The sequence below is a fragment of the Sinocyclocheilus grahami genome, unplaced genomic scaffold (genome assembly GCF_001515645.1).
Source record: "Sinocyclocheilus grahami isolate Dianchi unplaced genomic scaffold, SAMN03320097.WGS_v1.1 scaffold31.1, whole genome shotgun sequence".
Lineage (NCBI taxonomy): Eukaryota > Metazoa > Chordata > Actinopteri > Cypriniformes > Cyprinidae > Sinocyclocheilus > Sinocyclocheilus grahami.
In genome coordinates, this window is record NW_015505210.1 from 2,576,952 (window position 1) to 2,593,007 (window position 16,056).

General features: G+C 37.7%; 1 protein-coding gene and 2 long non-coding RNA genes across 3 annotated transcripts in view; all 3 read left to right on the plus strand.

The window, feature by feature from the left end:
- Positions 1–1,233, plus strand: part of LOC107574334 (uncharacterized) — a 1,563-nt gene extending 330 nt beyond the window's left edge. Inside the window, exons 2-3 of the long non-coding RNA XR_001607658.1 lie at positions 875–1,049; positions 1,127–1,233. This is a non-coding gene — a long non-coding RNA (uncharacterized lncRNA). The remainder of the gene's footprint in view (positions 1–874; positions 1,050–1,126) is intronic.
- A 2,925-nt stretch (positions 1,234–4,158) lies between these two features.
- LOC107574340 (uncharacterized) lies at positions 4,159–4,707 on the plus strand. Its single transcript, XR_001607661.1, has 3 exons — positions 4,159–4,274; positions 4,371–4,448; positions 4,583–4,707. It is a non-coding gene; the product is annotated as an uncharacterized lncRNA (long non-coding RNA).
- Positions 4,708–8,669: 3,962 nt separating this feature from the next.
- LOC107574292 (CCR4-NOT transcription complex subunit 4-like) lies at positions 8,670–16,050 on the plus strand. Its single transcript, XM_016260738.1, has 13 exons — positions 8,670–8,938; positions 10,184–10,398; positions 11,045–11,242; positions 11,751–11,837; positions 11,997–12,098; positions 12,248–12,373; positions 12,525–12,646; positions 13,376–13,585; positions 13,698–13,755; positions 13,853–14,108; positions 14,215–14,625; positions 15,284–15,517; positions 15,605–16,050. The coding sequence occupies exons 2-13, from the start codon at positions 10,225–10,227 to the stop codon at positions 15,922–15,924; spliced, it is 2,298 nt and encodes a 765-aa protein (XP_016116224.1). The 5' UTR covers positions 8,670–8,938; positions 10,184–10,224; the 3' UTR covers positions 15,925–16,050.
- Positions 16,051–16,056: the final 6 nt, after the last annotated feature.

The following is a 16,056-nucleotide window of genomic DNA, read 5'->3' on the forward strand; positions in this document are numbered from 1 at the left end:
ACAGTCCTCCATAAAATGTGCTGGACACATCCGAATATTTGGGTTGACGTGTTCTGGAACAGTGTTGTAAATACAACTTAACCACTGATTTCTAGTCGTGTCCATTTTTGGAAGGCCAAACAAAGTAGTTTCGCTTTCACAACGAAACACAGCGTCACACACGGCGGCCTAGAGTGAGCGGCGGCGGCCTAGAGTGAGCAGAGGCCGGGGGCTAGAGTGAGAAACTTGAGAACAGCGTGGCCAGTGGATTCGACGAAGGAGCGTCCGGAGGGCTTGCGGCAACCACATGTGACGACCCCGGGCTGGACTCCGCTTCGTCCACGGTGAAAGCCGATCCAACGATCCACAGCACGAAGTTGATGTATTCCCTCGGCGACCAGCACAGATCAGCTCCAGGCATGACGAAGCCATATCGTCCTCTTTTGGAAGGCCAAACAAAGTAGTTTCGCTTTCACAACGAATCACACAGTGCCTTCACGACATGGCAAACAATACTACAGCGAGAATAAAAGTTACGCCTTCTTTCTTTACGTGAACATTTGGGCGGCGTTATGCAAATCGTGTTAGAACGAGCCATTTTAGGTTGGCGTGGCTGACTCTTAACTTTTATAAAGAATATCTCTTTGGATTTGAGACTTTAGTCTTTGCAACTTTACAGATCTTCTTTATGCACCAAGAGCTTGTAACACTCCAAAGAGAAAGGAAAAATTGAAATCGCATCATATGACCCCTTTAAAAAATCACTACAGACTATTTCTGTTGTATCGTTGCACATGGTTTTTTAAAGACAAGAATGTGGAGAACTTGGAATCTGTACTCAGAATCATATCTGAAGGATTCAGTATTTACTGGCTTTATTTCCTTTGTATTTTAGCACAGCAAAGGAAGTGGAGGCGATTGTGAGGGCTAAGGGTGCAGTCCCAGCAACCATTGGGATTCTTGAGGGCAGGATTCATGTGGGCCTTTCTTCAGATGAACTGGACTTCCTGGCACAAAGCAAAACAGCACTAAAAGTGTCCAGAAGCGATCTACCTTATGTCATCAGCAAGGTCTGGAACTAAAGTTATCTTTGTTTGTAACTAATGTGATTAGACATTTGTGTAATGTCTGTGCTTTGATCATTTAGGGTTTGTCGGGTGGCACAACTGTCTCCAGCACAATGATTGCGGCTCACAGGGCTGGGATTCCTGTCTTTGTAATTTTTGTAGGCATTGGAGGAGTACATAGAGATGGAGAAAACGGCATGTTTATTTTCAAAATTGTCCTTATTTTCATGTGAAATGTGTACTGGCGTGTATTTAATGACCAATATATTATCTCTTGTAGCCCTGGATGTGACCTCACTGAACTGTGTCTGCTGGGGTGAAATCCATCCTAGATATCGGTCGCACTCTTGAGTTCTTGGTAAGTGCTCGAACCCAGTTACCATTTTGTAAGTCTGCATGTGAACACAGACACTGGGGGAAATAGCAGTAAAATTGTGAAAAGTTGTTTCATAACTTTTGAGGTGAGAGTTTTTGACCTTTGCTGGCATCTAACCGTCACTTAAAGTTAAGTTTAAAAACACGAATAATGTAGTAACACTGTAATATGTAATTTCTAGAACGAATCTTAAAATGAATATTCAGACAAGACACCTCAGGTGAATAGGGTAAAAAATTTAACTAACAGATATCAACATACTTCCCCAGTTTATTGATTACATTAAGAATTTCAAACAAGTTTCCTGAAATGTTAAGTTTAAATATGCAAAAGAAGCATTATCTAATTAAATATGCACCAACATTGGTTAAAACCAGGTTCAAAATTCTTAATTTTCATTCATTTCATTAGTTCATTAGTGTCATTTTATTGACATTTGAGTCATAAGTTTTTACAGAGCGGATTTTGGATATCTCTTTTTATCACTCATAAATCAGGAAATACTGTCAACAGCCAGAAAAAATCTGCATGTTTTTATAAATGAAATAGTGTAAAAACTTAGGCATATGATATATGAACAAACCCCTTTCTAAAAACTTTCAAAATACAGAAATGAATAAAACTATAATGTTTAATGTGTATGTAAATGATGCTAAGTGCATGAGAAAAAAATATATAATTTTGAGAAAACTGCTTTTAAAGATATGTATTGTAATTGAAATAAATAAACTGTAATAAAATAAATGCTTAAAATGTTTTCTTCCCACTAGTCTTAACACACTATGAAAAGCCAAACAGTCCAAGATTTCAAAACTGATCCATGCATGTTGTGTCTTGTCTTATTTTTTTTTATCATAATATGTAAGTAATTATAATACACATATTTTAATATCCCAGGGTCAGATTAGATTTTTATATATATATATATTAGGGCTGTCAGTTTAACGCGTTAACTTAATTAATTAGTTATGAAAAAATTAATTAAAATATTTTAACGCAGTTAACACACTGGCCCCGCCTCCAGACCTGTATGTCATCTTACATTTCATACAGTTGACAAATATGATGCAGAGCAACGACTCCATAAATGCAGTTATGCGATAAAATTCAAGATATTGGTGCAAAAGGCATACGATATCACGAGCAGGGAGGGCAGTATTACACGAGTGCTGCTTTTGTCCCGAATATCACGAGTTTAAATGTGATTTTATACAACAGTTCCGTAAATAAGAAGTTGATGTTGTGTTATATTTTAAACACAATATTATGTTTTTGCAGAGAAGATATTACCTTTAAAGCCACAGCAGAATTGTTGTGCGTCTCCGAGCAACACAGCCATGTTTAGTTTCTGAATGAATCCGCATTTTGAACTAATCGTGTGAACCAATGATTCAAAGTCCCATTCATAAAATGAGCCGTTTACTGAATTCCTGAATTAATTATTAGATTGATTGAAGAATGGAATGAATGAATGAGTGACTCATAAAGACATTTACCACCACCTGCTGGCAGATTTAGTTTCTTATTTAGAGTATTATTTCATTAAAAAAAAAGAAAATAAAAACATTAAAGGGATAGTTCAGCCAAAAAAGTTTAATTTGGTCATCATTTATTGACCCTCATGTTGTTTCAAACCTTTCTTTTGTGGAACATAAAAGAAGGTATTTTGAATACTGTTGGTAAAAAAAGCTGTATTGGTTACCAATGACTTTCATTGTATGAAGAAAAAATACTGAGAGGTTTCTTAAATTATTTTCTTTTATGTTCCATAGTTTGTGTTAGGCCGTTGTAGCCTAAATGTTTATGTGTAATACATTTTATGTTGAATCAAATAAAATATTTATTTCTAAAGCTACAATGTGTAATGTCTACTTGATACTTTCTCATTTAACACAAAAATAGCTTTAAATAATCTTTTGTAGGTATTTTCACAGTCAAATTTATTTTGCGATTAATTAGATTAAAATTTTTAATCGACTGACAGCCCTAATATATATATATATATATATATGTGTGTGTATTATAATTATTTACATATTATGAGCTCTAATTCAAAGATCAGTGCTGTTATTGACAGGAAACTCAGGGTGTGTGTGTGTGGCCACATATGGAGATTCAAAGAGCTTCCCGGCTTTCTTCTCTCGGCAAAGTGGATTTACTTCTCCTTACCATGTCTCCAGTCCTCAAGAAGCAGCAGATCTTGTTGGCAAGTCTAAGTGTTTAAGCTTTTACCACACATACATTTGTCAATATTGCACATTTACTGAATGCTGCAGTGATCCTAATTGAAAGCTAGGTGAAACAGAGATCATAGATAATGTTCCTCTGCATATCCTCATCCTGCTTAGTCATTTGTGAAGGGTTCTTTAATTCTCTCGTTCCTCAACAGCAAGCACACTATCTCTGGGGCTGCAAAGTGGTCTTCTGCTGGCTGTTCCCATCCCTGAGGAACATGCAGCCACGGGACAACAGATAGAAGACGCCATACAAACAGCTGTGACAGAGGCCAGGTAGAGAAAAATAGTGCTTGGCCATACTATATGCCGCATATAATGATAAGCACTTCTGAAAAAAAGCATTTTCATTTGTCAATATTGCACATTTACTGAATGCTGCAGTGATCCTAATTGAAAGCTAGGTGAAACAGAGATCATAGATAATGTTCCTCTGCATATCCTCATCCTGCTTAGTCATTTGTGAAGGGTTCTTTAATTCTCTCGTTCCTCAACAGCAAGCACACTATCTCTGGGGCTGCAAAGTGGTCTTCTGCTGGCTGTTCCCATCCCTGAGGAACATGCAGCCACGGGACAACAGATAGAAGACGCCATACAAACAGCTGTGACAGAGGCCAGGTAGAGAAAAATAGTGCTTGGCCATACTATATGCCGCATATAATGATAAGCACTTCTGAAAAAAAGCATTTTCTTTGTATATCTGATGCTCAAAAGGTGTCACAGGAAGAGATGTCACCCCTTTTATCCTTCAGCGAGTCACTGAGCTGACTGAAGGGATGTCCTTGCAAGCCAGTATCCATTTAAGATGGATAAAAAAAAGATGATAAAGCTTATTGCATTTATGTACTTATGACACTAACTTGTCATGTTCATTTTGATTTTGTGTGTCCTTTTGTGGTATTTTCCTGAAGTTCATTCACTTTCAGATAGAGCACTCATCCATTACAATGCCAAGATGGGCAGTCAGATTGCATGTGCCCTTTCTAAACATAAAAAAGTGAAGGCAACTTCAGAGGTGATACTAAGACCCAAAAGTCAAAGGACAAGAGAAAAGGCTCCAAAACTGTAAGTGGTACAAAACTGAATGCCTCAGATGGTCTTTACAAGACATAATAAGCTCTTAAGGAATTTTATAAAATTAAATTTTTTTAGTGTAGTTACTGTTAACTAATACTACATTTAAAAAATTGAAATAAAGCTAAAATAAAATATTAATATTAGATGAAAAACTTTTTTTTTTAAAAAGTAAGCAGAAATGAGAAATGTTGCCTTGACAACCAACTGAAATAAGTACTAAAGCTGAAGTACTAAAATGACAACTAAAACAGAATAAATAGAAATAAAAACCCAAAAACTAATAAAATGTCAAAAGCACATAACAGCATTATTAAAGTTTAAATTCAAATGAAAATATAAAAATAAAAGCTAATTTAAAATATTAATAAATATCGTAATATTATATTAAAATGCTAAAATAACACTGTTTATTTCCCTTGTGATTGGTGGAATAAACGTTGATTTCATCGCTAAAGGAACAACAAAGAAATTGGTGGTAAGTCTAATAACAAGCTAAAGGAACTTAAGTTACTTTTTATGGCATTAGGTTAATATTATGTATTCATATTGTATTTTCAGTTTGGTCAGACAAATCCAGGAAGTGTTTGTCAGTCATTTGGAGGTGTGGGCAGAAATATTGCTGGCATGTAATGTGTCATTCATATTATTATTAATGAATATGTACAATTCCTCTTATTGCCTATATTTGCTTATGTTTGGGCTCAGTAAGATTTTTTAAAATGTTTTTTAAAAAGTCTCTTTGCTCACCAAGGCTGAATTTATTTGAAATTTATCAGAAATATAGTAAAAGAGTAATATTGTGAAATATTATTACACCTTTAACTGTTTTGTATTTTAAATATAATATATATTAATATATTTTAAAATGTAATTTATTCCTGTGATGGTAAAGCTGAATTTTCAGCATCATTACTTCAGTCTTCAGTGTCACATGATCCTTTAGAAATCATTCTAATATGCTGATATGCTCAAGAACTGTTTCTTTTATCATTTCGAATTTTGTACACAAGAACAGCATTTATTTAAAATAGATATTGTCACTTTTGAACAATTGATTGCATCCCTGTTAAATAAAAGTATTAATTTCTTACTGATCCAAACTCTTAAAGTAACCCTGACGCTTTTTGGATTTTAGTCCAGCTATGTTAGTTTGCTTAGCGTTTACATGCTAATTCACATCTAAACACTGACAAAAACCTTGGCTGATAAACGATTTTTGAAATGTTCAGTCTTTTTATTTCAGAGGTAAACAGAGGAAATAATAATGATGATTCATCCTGCACTCACTCATTTTGTCCAATCAGATGCACTATAGAATGATATTGTCCCGCCCCCTAATAACACATGCAAATGACAAAAAATAGCAAATCATGTTCATGGCTGTGATGAAATTAAAATCTATTGGCTTAAAAAAAAAAAAAAGACAAACTCTCCAATATATATTTCCCATGCGAACTTCCTGTTGAAATAGGAAAATCTGCAAGGGCTTTAATGTAACGTTAACAACTAGTTTGATAACATAAATCATTTTTAATTTTTGTATCTTTACGTTCAGGTATCTCAGTTTGAGGACCAGCTTGCGTCAGCATCTCTCGTAGTTTTTGATGGCAACATTCCAGTTTCGACCATTGATTACGTGTGCTGTATCGCCAAAAAACGTGCAGTCCCAGGTAAACCTCATTTATCTAATACTGCTTCAGAGCATTGAGGTCATAGTTTCAAGACAGTTGCTACGTGCATATTGCATGTCTTTTTCTTATGCTGCAGTGTGGTTTGAGCCCACGGTTGCAGATAAGGCCTGTAAGCCCTTCCTGTCAGAGAGCTGGAAAGCCCTGTCTTACACCTCCCTCAACCTGGCTGAGCTCTGCACCATGAATCATACACTAGGTCTACCCACTCCTACAGGTACCGGAGTTAGAAACCACCTAAAATAACCAATGCTTGACTGCCGGACAGGAAGTGGCAGAGCTACTTGAATATTCATTTTAAAAATATTTTGATTTAGAGGTGCCCAGATCACTTGAGGATGTCTTGGGCTGTATACCGGCTCTGTCCCGCCCCCTGCTGGAGCATCTGCATTGTGTGGTGGTCACTTTAGGTGCGCTAGGTGTAATGGTGTGTGGAGAACATGATGCTGGGACTGTACATTTGCAGCCACAAAAGCAAAAGCGGGTATAATGGCCTTATTATATTAATCATGAAGGAATAGTTCACCTAAAAATGAAAATTTGCTAAAGATTTACTCATCCTCAGGTGATGCAGATGAGTTGGTTTCTTCATGGGAACAGATTTGGAGAAATATAGCATTACATCACTTGCTCACCAATGGATATTCTGCAGTGAATGGGTGCCATCACCAATGGGTGGAGTCCAAACAGCTGATAAAAACATCACAATAATCCACAAGTAATCCACACAACTCCAGTCCATCAGTTGACATCTTGTGAAGTGAAAATATGTGTGTTTGTAAGAAACAAATTCATCATAAAGACTTTTTTTTAACTTCAAACCTCTTTAACTTCAAAACTCAATCCATAATATTGCTTCTCCAGTGAAAAAGTCAGCTCGTCTGAATCAGGAGAGAAATATACACAGATCAAGCACCGTTTACAAGCCAAAAAGTTCTAAACAAATGTAGGTGGATTTTGATTTAAGAGGACAACAGAGGATGGACTTTTTCACTGGAGAAAGCATTATTATGGATTATGGACTTTTAAAGTTAAAATGCCTTAATGATGGATTTGTTTCCTACGAACACACAGCTTTTGCTTCACAAGACATTAAGTGATGGACTGAAGTCGTGTGGACTACTTGTGGATTATTGTGATGCTTTTATTAGCTGTTTGGACTCTCATTTTGACGGCACCCATTCACTGCTATTACTTGGAGTAAATCTAAAGATCTTAATTGTAACATTAAAATGCTGAACATTATTTATACCTTTTTATAGCAGAAGGGATGGCTGTGTGCCATTCATTATCCTGCGCTGGCTATGCGTGCTAAAGAAACAGTAAATGTTTCTGGAGCTGGTGACAGGTATGTTAACAAAAGTTTTAACATCATACAAAAACAATATCATGTTGCATTAGACTCTCTCTATCTCATCTAGTTTTGCTGGAGCAATGATGTTTGGGTTCTGATGTCTGGACACAGACAGCTGTGTGCGTATGGGTCTCCTTGCCGCCCGCGCATCCTTGCTGTCTCCTCATCCAATAGATCCGTCTCTTACAGCAGATGCCATCCATCCAGAAAAGTCACACTCTCAACTGTGGTCAAAGTCTACATGTGTGTGGATGGAGGACTAAAATATGGCCTAAAAGAGACTAAAATCTTACCAGCAGACATCTGCAGTCATGGTACATCAGGCTGTATATATAGGTGGTACTTATGTGAAGTCTGATATATAGACTTCATATGTATTTTAATTAACAGAATTTGAGTACATTGATTTGTTTTTATTTTTTTGTCTAAACCTCTGTCACACTGATATTATCTGTAGTGGTGGACACCTTCAGAAACATGAAAATCCTACCTCATAACTAAAACATCTGTGTTTTTAGCATTTTATAGTATTATAACATACTTGTGTTGATAGCTGGTATTTTTTTGTACTAATTTTTAATCATGTCAACTACAATGCTTTTGCATTGCATTTTGAATGTTAGAAATTAAAATAAAATGCTTTTATAATTTCAAAATATATTTTCAAATTTTTGTTCTTTATAATTGTAATTATTGTATAATTATGCATGCCGTAAAAACTAAAAAAAAATTAAATACTTTTTAACTTAATTTATTTTATTTTTCTTAACTGCACCTACATATGATATGATGGCAATATGTGTCGCCACTTGTGGCGACTGTAGTACATTACTGATGTTAAAAATAATGATGACTAATAAACTACATCTCCCACAATGCACTGTGCCTCTCGCATATTGCGCAAACTCAGTGAGAGGTGACTGGTTACTGTATTCCCTCCTCATTTCAGAGCAAGATGGTGGTAAGAATCTGTTACCTAAATAAACAGTAAAACTGAGTAGGAAAACATCTAATCAGTTTTGAACATCTGAGCTGTGGAATAGTGCTCATTCCAAACTATCAGATAGGCACATCTGATCAGTTGAAAGGGAGAATCCCCCGCCTAAACTAGAGTGAATATCTATTGGAGTGGAATCCCTGCAATACAGGACCAGCTAGTAGAAGTGAGTACCCTACAAAACAACTGCTTTAATCGCGATCAGTGCACCCGAATATAACTACTACATCAGTATTAGGTTTGTATAAGTGTGTTGAAGCAGACTAACCCCATGGTTAAAAAATAAAACATTGAGTTTAAGTGAAGGATGAAGTCAAAGGTGGACGGGCGGCTGTTCCTCCTCTGGTCGCCGGGCCATTTAGCAGGAGAGTCGCAGGCTTTAGCTGTGTGTAGGCCGAAACATAGAAACGTTTAGAAAACATTCGTTGTCGACAAAATATAGAGAGAGGGAAAGTCGTTTTAATGCCCTACAATCATTTCAAAATATGCGTGCTTTTAAGTGTGTGTGTTATTGGTTGTTGGAGAGTGAATTAAATGTTTTTAGGCGTTGTGTTTTGTGCCGCACGTCAGATGAAGTCTGTCCCAGCTGTGGAGACACCTGACCGGCTTTCAGCTCGACTCACGCGCCGCTAGACATATACGATGTGAGATATCAGTAATTGCGATTTTAATAAAGATTCATAGATATTAAATGTGTTGGTTACTTATTTAATGTCAATTTGAAGCAGAAACGGGCTCTGAGAATCTAAACAGTGTTGTGATCTGGGCAGATGCGAGAGATTGAAGTGTGAATGTTTAATATATGCTTTCGCTGAAAATGCTAATAATAATTTGCTTTCAGAATTTAACTTTTTTTCGCAACATTGTTTAAAAATGCATTTGTTGTGATACAAATGTCAGCGTTGAACAAAAGAGATACTGAATCGTATGTCATTCGCAGTTCATTTAGATAAAAGCTTTAGTATTTTGTGCTGCATACAGCATTGTCTCTGCATTGTGTGTTAATTGTGTTACAATTATTTATTTGAAATTTACGTTTTAAATGAGGTATTCGTGCCTGTTCATGGATTGTGAACACCTGATTTGCAGTCGTCTCTAATGTGACCCAGTGGTCCTATTCTGCAATCCCAAAACATCAGCATGTTTATAGACAACTGGGCTAACTGACCGTAATGAGAGTAACATGAAAAGGCTTAGTGTGATTTGTGGTAGATTGATGTTTTGGACTGCTATGAGCCCATGACAGCTGACTGTATTCATTTGTCATGGCTATTCACTTTGTTTTGATCTAACTGCATGCCATTTTTCAATTTGAATATTTAACAAGAGCATTTATGTACTAGAATAAAGTATTGTCATCATCCAGGGTGCCACATTTAAATAAAATCCACTTGCCTTGACTTTGTATCAGCCCTTCGGCCAGAGACTCTCCCGAACTTGCCGTACGATAGGATGTCCCGCAGTCCTGAGCTGAAAGAAGACCCCATGGAGTGCCCACTGTGCATGGAACCGCTGGAGATTGACGATGTCAACTTCTTCCCCTGCACCTGCGGCTACCAGATCTGCCGCTTCTGCTGGCACCGCATCCGCACAGATGAGAACGGCCTCTGCCCTGCTTGCAGAAAGGTACGATTCTGCTTGAAATTTGTACGCAGGCTTCTAATGATAGTGATGGACTACTTCATATCAACGTCGCCATTGGGTCGCCGTTACATTGTATATGAGAAGCTATCCTTGATGTGCACTTTCTCAGGTAGTAGTCAATACCGATATGGCCAATAGCAATATCTAAAACAGTGGTTCTCAACTGTTATATCACGAACAGCTGGAGAAAACAATGTTAATAAATGCAAATAATGAAACTTAGCTAACGCCGAATATAACAACCTGTATAATCATGGATAGCTTGTATAGATTGCAAAATAAAAGGGCTTATAAACCTTTTAAAAGGGATGAGAAATTTGGAGCAAAATGTTAGGTGTGAATGTATTGTTAAATATAAAAAGACATGGTTTTGTACAAGCACAGTGGCCAAACATTGTCTGATTTAACCGACTGTAATGTTCTCAAACCTGGTTATGCAATTGTGGCTAAAGCGTATTGTGCCACTTTCTTGGCAAACCGCACTTCCCAAGTGTAAACGCGATGTGGTTAATTTGACTCACTGTGATGGTGTCAGCTTGAAAACTTGACCTATTTGCAAAGTTCTTTGAGAATTGCCGCCCCTCAGATACCGGTTCAAGCGAGGTAACTGGCTCTGTGTGTTCTGTAGCCTTACCCAGAGGATCCGGCAGTATACAAACCTCTGTCACAAGAGGAGATCCAGAGGATAAAGAACGAGAAGAAGCAGAAGCAGAACGAAAAGAAGCAGAAGGTGACGGAGAACCGCAAGCACCTGGCCAGTGTCCGTGTGGTGCAGCGGAACCTCGTATTTGTCGTGGGACTTTCTCAAAGACTTGCGGATGCCGAGGTGAATGTATCGTATTAGACAATGCTAATGCCTTTTTTTGTTTTTGTTATGTAATGATTATTTGAATCTACTGAATTATGAACTTTAATATTTTTTTAATCTCATTGACCCCAGACTTTCGAACAGTACTGTACAAAAAATAAACAAAAGTGTTAATTTTTTTTTTTTTTTAATTCTTACTGATTACAAACGTTTGAACGGTAATGTATTTAATCACAGTATTTGTGTATTTAAATCACTGATCATGTAAAATCAGCTGCCCCTTTTGGCCATATCACATCAGTCAGAAATGTGTCGCTTCCTGTAGGAGGTGAATGAGAATAGCACAAAAATAGAGTGTTTTCATCAGCGAGTCATTTGCATTTAGCTGAACAAAAGGAAATTTCCTTCCTCATTTCATTTCACAGTTTGATTGTGTGATAAGTGGGCATAATTCAGCGTAGTGTCTGTTTTGTGGTTCATGCAATAATTCACTTGAAGAATCACTGTCACTTTGATTACTTCTTAGGTTCTAAAGCGCCCGGAATATTTCGGAAAGTTCGGCAAAATCCATAAAGTGGTCATCAATAACAGCACATCATATGCAGGTTCACAGGTAAGAAAAGCCACATGTGATTTCGCTTATGAAACTTGATGCTCACATGCTTCTTGTGCATTCAGCGCCTGTGAAAAAGTCTCTGGCTTAAGGCTACAGCAAAAGAGTAGAATAAAGAAAACACACTTTTTATATTTATTTTGACCTTTCACTCCACAGGGTCCTAGTGCCAGTGCCTATGTAACTTACATTCGTTCAGAGGATGCCCTTAGAGCAATACAGTGTGTGAACAATGTCATAGTGGATGGTAGAACACTCAAGGTAAGTGCAAAAGCATCACAACCTAAGCCATTTACAAAATATTATCACATGTTAAGTTTATTATGTCTGTGATGAATATTTATTGTGTATTCTGTCACTTTGAAGTTGTTTGCTATTAAAATAATTACCTGTCGTTGTTTTGTCTCAAGGCTTCTTTAGGTACAACAAAGTACTGCAGTTATTTTCTCAAAAGCATGCAGTGTCCTAAACCGGACTGCATGTATTTACATGAACTGGGGGATGAAGCGGCTAGTTTTACAAAAGAAGAAATGCAGGTGAGCGCATATGTGTTTACACTGCAGATCAATCAGTTGAGACTGTGTCAATACATAAATTACATTTACAAAAAATTTTTAAAATAGTTTTTTTTTTATTTTTTTTTTAAATATGGATATTGTTCGGCTACTATGTGTAAATTGTTTTTAGGCTGGGAAACATCAAGAGTATGAACAAAAATTACTCCAAGACCTTTACAAATCGAACCCCAACTTTTTACAAACCTCAGCATGTGGAGAGAAGTCGAAGAGCAAACCCAATTCCACTCAGAGGTGGTGTTTTTATCCTGAATTTCATTGCTGCACACACCCAGTCAGATGAACATATTCATATTTTTATAATTGAAATTGAAAGTTGCTTTATTTTTATAAACTTTTACAAGTTTATATGTTCTATAATTAACTAAATAATAATTTCTTAAAATGTATAGAAAGAAATACATTGAAACCATTGAAAAGTTTGTGGTCAGTAAGAGTTTTTGGTAAAAGTGTCTCATCAAAGCATTTATCTGATCAAAAATACAATAAAAATAATTGTGCAGTAATACAATTTAAAAATATTTTTTTAAATCAATTTTAATATAATGTAGTCCTTGTGTTTTAAATATATTTATTCCTGTGATGGCAAAACTGAATTTTCAGATGGCTATCCCAATTCGCTGATTAAGAAATATTTCTTATTGTTATCAGTGTTGAAGACAGTGCTGCTTAATATTTTGTAGAGACTGTGATATATATACATATTTCTTTGATGAATAGAAAGTTCAAAAGAATGGCATTTTATTTGAAAATTGATTATTTGTAATTATAATTGCCTGTCATTTTTTATCAATTTAATTCATCCTTGCTAAATAAAAGTATTAATTTAAACAAAAATATTTCTGACCCCAAACTTTTAAATGGTAGTTTATAAATTACATTTTTAGAAGTGCATACATTCAATCTTTGAGAAGTGTGATTTTCATTTTTAACTTCAGCATTTTTTTTTCTTCATTTGTTCAGACCCAATAGTACCAATAAAGAAGGGTGGCCCTCATTACAGAACTATGGGAAAATGGTTAACGGTTTAACCACAGAGCATCGCAAGTCCCCTCCTCTTTTCGACTGCCTAACAGACTCAGACCACATGACTCCAGATGAACCAGACCCTGAACAGGGAACAGAACAGAACACAGGCCTTCCACCTTTCCCATCAGCCTTAGAGCCTACCAGGTACTGTACTGCAGAAGCCTAGCCAGTAGTAGCTTTGATATTCAGCAATATACAATGATTTTTCTTCTTGTGTGTTTTGGTGCGTGCTTATCACACTCTGCTTTCATTTCAGTCCAATTGGCAAACAATCAGAATCCATAAATATGGGAAATGGGGAAACTATATCACAGGTAAGTGCTAAAAAAAACTATCGAATCTCTAAGAATAGTTATTGTGGGTTTGTTTTATTTATTTTTTTGATCCATCTGTCTGCATTTGGTTTTACAGACATCCAGTAGCGATTCCCCATCTCCTCCACCTGGCCTTACTAAACCCAGCCTCGTTGTGCCCATCAGCGTGGCCAAACTCACAGCGCGCTCACCCTTCGAGGGGGCGGCAGCAGAGTCTCAATCTCTTTTCTCAGACAACAGCAATTTCAGACATCCCAACCCCATCCCCAGCGGCCTGCCCCCCTTCTCCAGTTCACCCCAGGGAGCCTCTGACTGGCCCATGACTCCAGAACCACAGAGCCTTTTCACCTCAGGTAGGTGTGTGCAGTGAATGCAGTGTAGTGGGATTTTGGACCAATAAGATTGCAGTGTGGGTGGAGCTAATCGGATAAGCCCATCAATCTCTCTTCCTTTTTGCAGACACTATCCCAGTGTCGTCCTCTACTGATTGGCAGGCGGCCTTCGGTTTTGGCTCTTCGGCCAAGCAGCAGCAGCAGCAGGACGATGACCTCGGCTTTGACCCATTTGACATCACACGGAAGGCCCTGGCCGACCTCATAGAGAAAGAGCTGTCAGTCGAGGAGCATTCCCCCCTCTCTCCCAATCCCTCTTCCCACCAGAGGCGCCTTCCTCACCTCCAGCACAGAGGCCTCTATAACTCCTTCAGCCTGCCCCAACACATGGCCGCACGCCACCCCTGGATGGGCCTCCCCACCCGCAATAACCTCACACACTTGAACCACACGGCCTCAGCTGCGCACAGCCATTTCTTAGACCTGAGCATGCCGGCCCAGCACCACAGCACCGGCCTTGGGGGGATTCCTATATCAGGTTAGGGGATGAATCTGTCTCGTGTGCTCCAGTTTTTTTTGTGAAACACCTGTGTGTGTGTGTGTGTTAAAACACCTGGTCTAAGCAGGGCTACAGTTGTAGCCCACTGATCCAAATACAAACAAGTGGTTGAACTCATTCCCAGTATGTTTATTGTTTTATTTTGCACCTTGATGGCTAATTCAGCTTTTTTCTGAAGTCTGGTCATCTTCAGTGTTGTTATTAACTAAAACTATTAAAAAAAAATTCTGTAATTGGAAAAAAGCATAAATAAAATTAAATGAAACACTTAAGAACTTAAGAAATGTTGCTTTGGCAACTAAAATAAGTAAAAGTGACTTCCCAATGGACTAAAACTGAAACATAAAGCTAAATAGAAATATTTTTAAAAAGCACAACAATATTACTAAACTAAAATTAAAATGAAAACTACAAATATTTTATAAAGCTATTAATTAAAATAAAAATGTATATAAATCGCTTATAATAAATACTATAATAGTATAGAATAATACTAAGATAGCACTGGTCATCTGTATCCTGTTTTTTTTTTCTTGTTGATTATCCCATTTAACATAAAAATTGCTTTCAAATGTCATTTTCATGTAGACGTAAGGATACCACAGAGTTTCAATTCTCTTTTTTTCATTAATTTCAGAAAACAATGGCTCTGTAGAAAGTATAAATGTGAAAGAGTGGCAGGACGGACTGCGAGCACTCCTACCAAATATCAACATCAACTTCGGAGGCCTCCCGAACTCTACCTCTTCCTCCTCCTCTTCCTCCACTTCCAGTGTGAACCACATCGGGGTGCCGGTAGGCTCGACTGGAGTCTCGCACAGCCTCAGCTGGGACAGTACGGCCAGTTGGATGGATCCCGCCATCATCACAGGTGTGATTTGTGTTTCGTAAACCCTCTGCACACTGATAAACCCTTCATCGCTAATAGTACTCATTTATGTCCCTTTTCAAACTTCAGGTATCCCAGCATCTACAGGCAACAGTTTGGACTGTCTCCAGGATGACAATCCGCCACACTGGCTCAAGTCGCTGCAGGCACTCACAGAGATGGATGGACCTCCCAGCTCCAGCGCACTCCCACAGCCCCCGCACACCGGCCTCCTGGACGCAGCAGCCCAACTCTCCTTACACAGAGCCGCCTGGGCCCCTTACCTCCCTCCTCCCACACTAACCCCAAGTCAGTTCCACTCCCCACCTCCAGGCTTTCAGACAGCCTTCAGACCCCCAGTGCAGACGGCCACAGACATCCTACAGAGTGCCGGTATTGACCGTCACTAAAGACAACCTTCTCTCGATTTAACTGCATCACAAATATGAAACCGCAAATATACCCCTTCCATTAATAACATAACATAAGCTCTTGTCTTTCTACCATTTCGCTCTCCATCCCTTTCCCAACAGAATTTTTTT

Bases quoted from the DNA above. Each gene is read 5' to 3' on its own strand.
- LOC107574292 (XM_016260738.1), top strand. From the start codon at position 10,225: ATGTCCCGCAGTCCTGAGCTGAAAGAAGACCCCATGGAGTGCCCACTG. The intron at 14,626-15,283 runs GTTAGGGGATGA...CATTAATTTCAG, and splicing joins TGGGGGGATTCCTATATCAG to AAAACAATGGCTCTGTAGAA. The intron at 15,518-15,604 runs GTGTGATTTGTG...TTCAAACTTCAG, and splicing joins GGATCCCGCCATCATCACAG to GTATCCCAGCATCTACAGGC.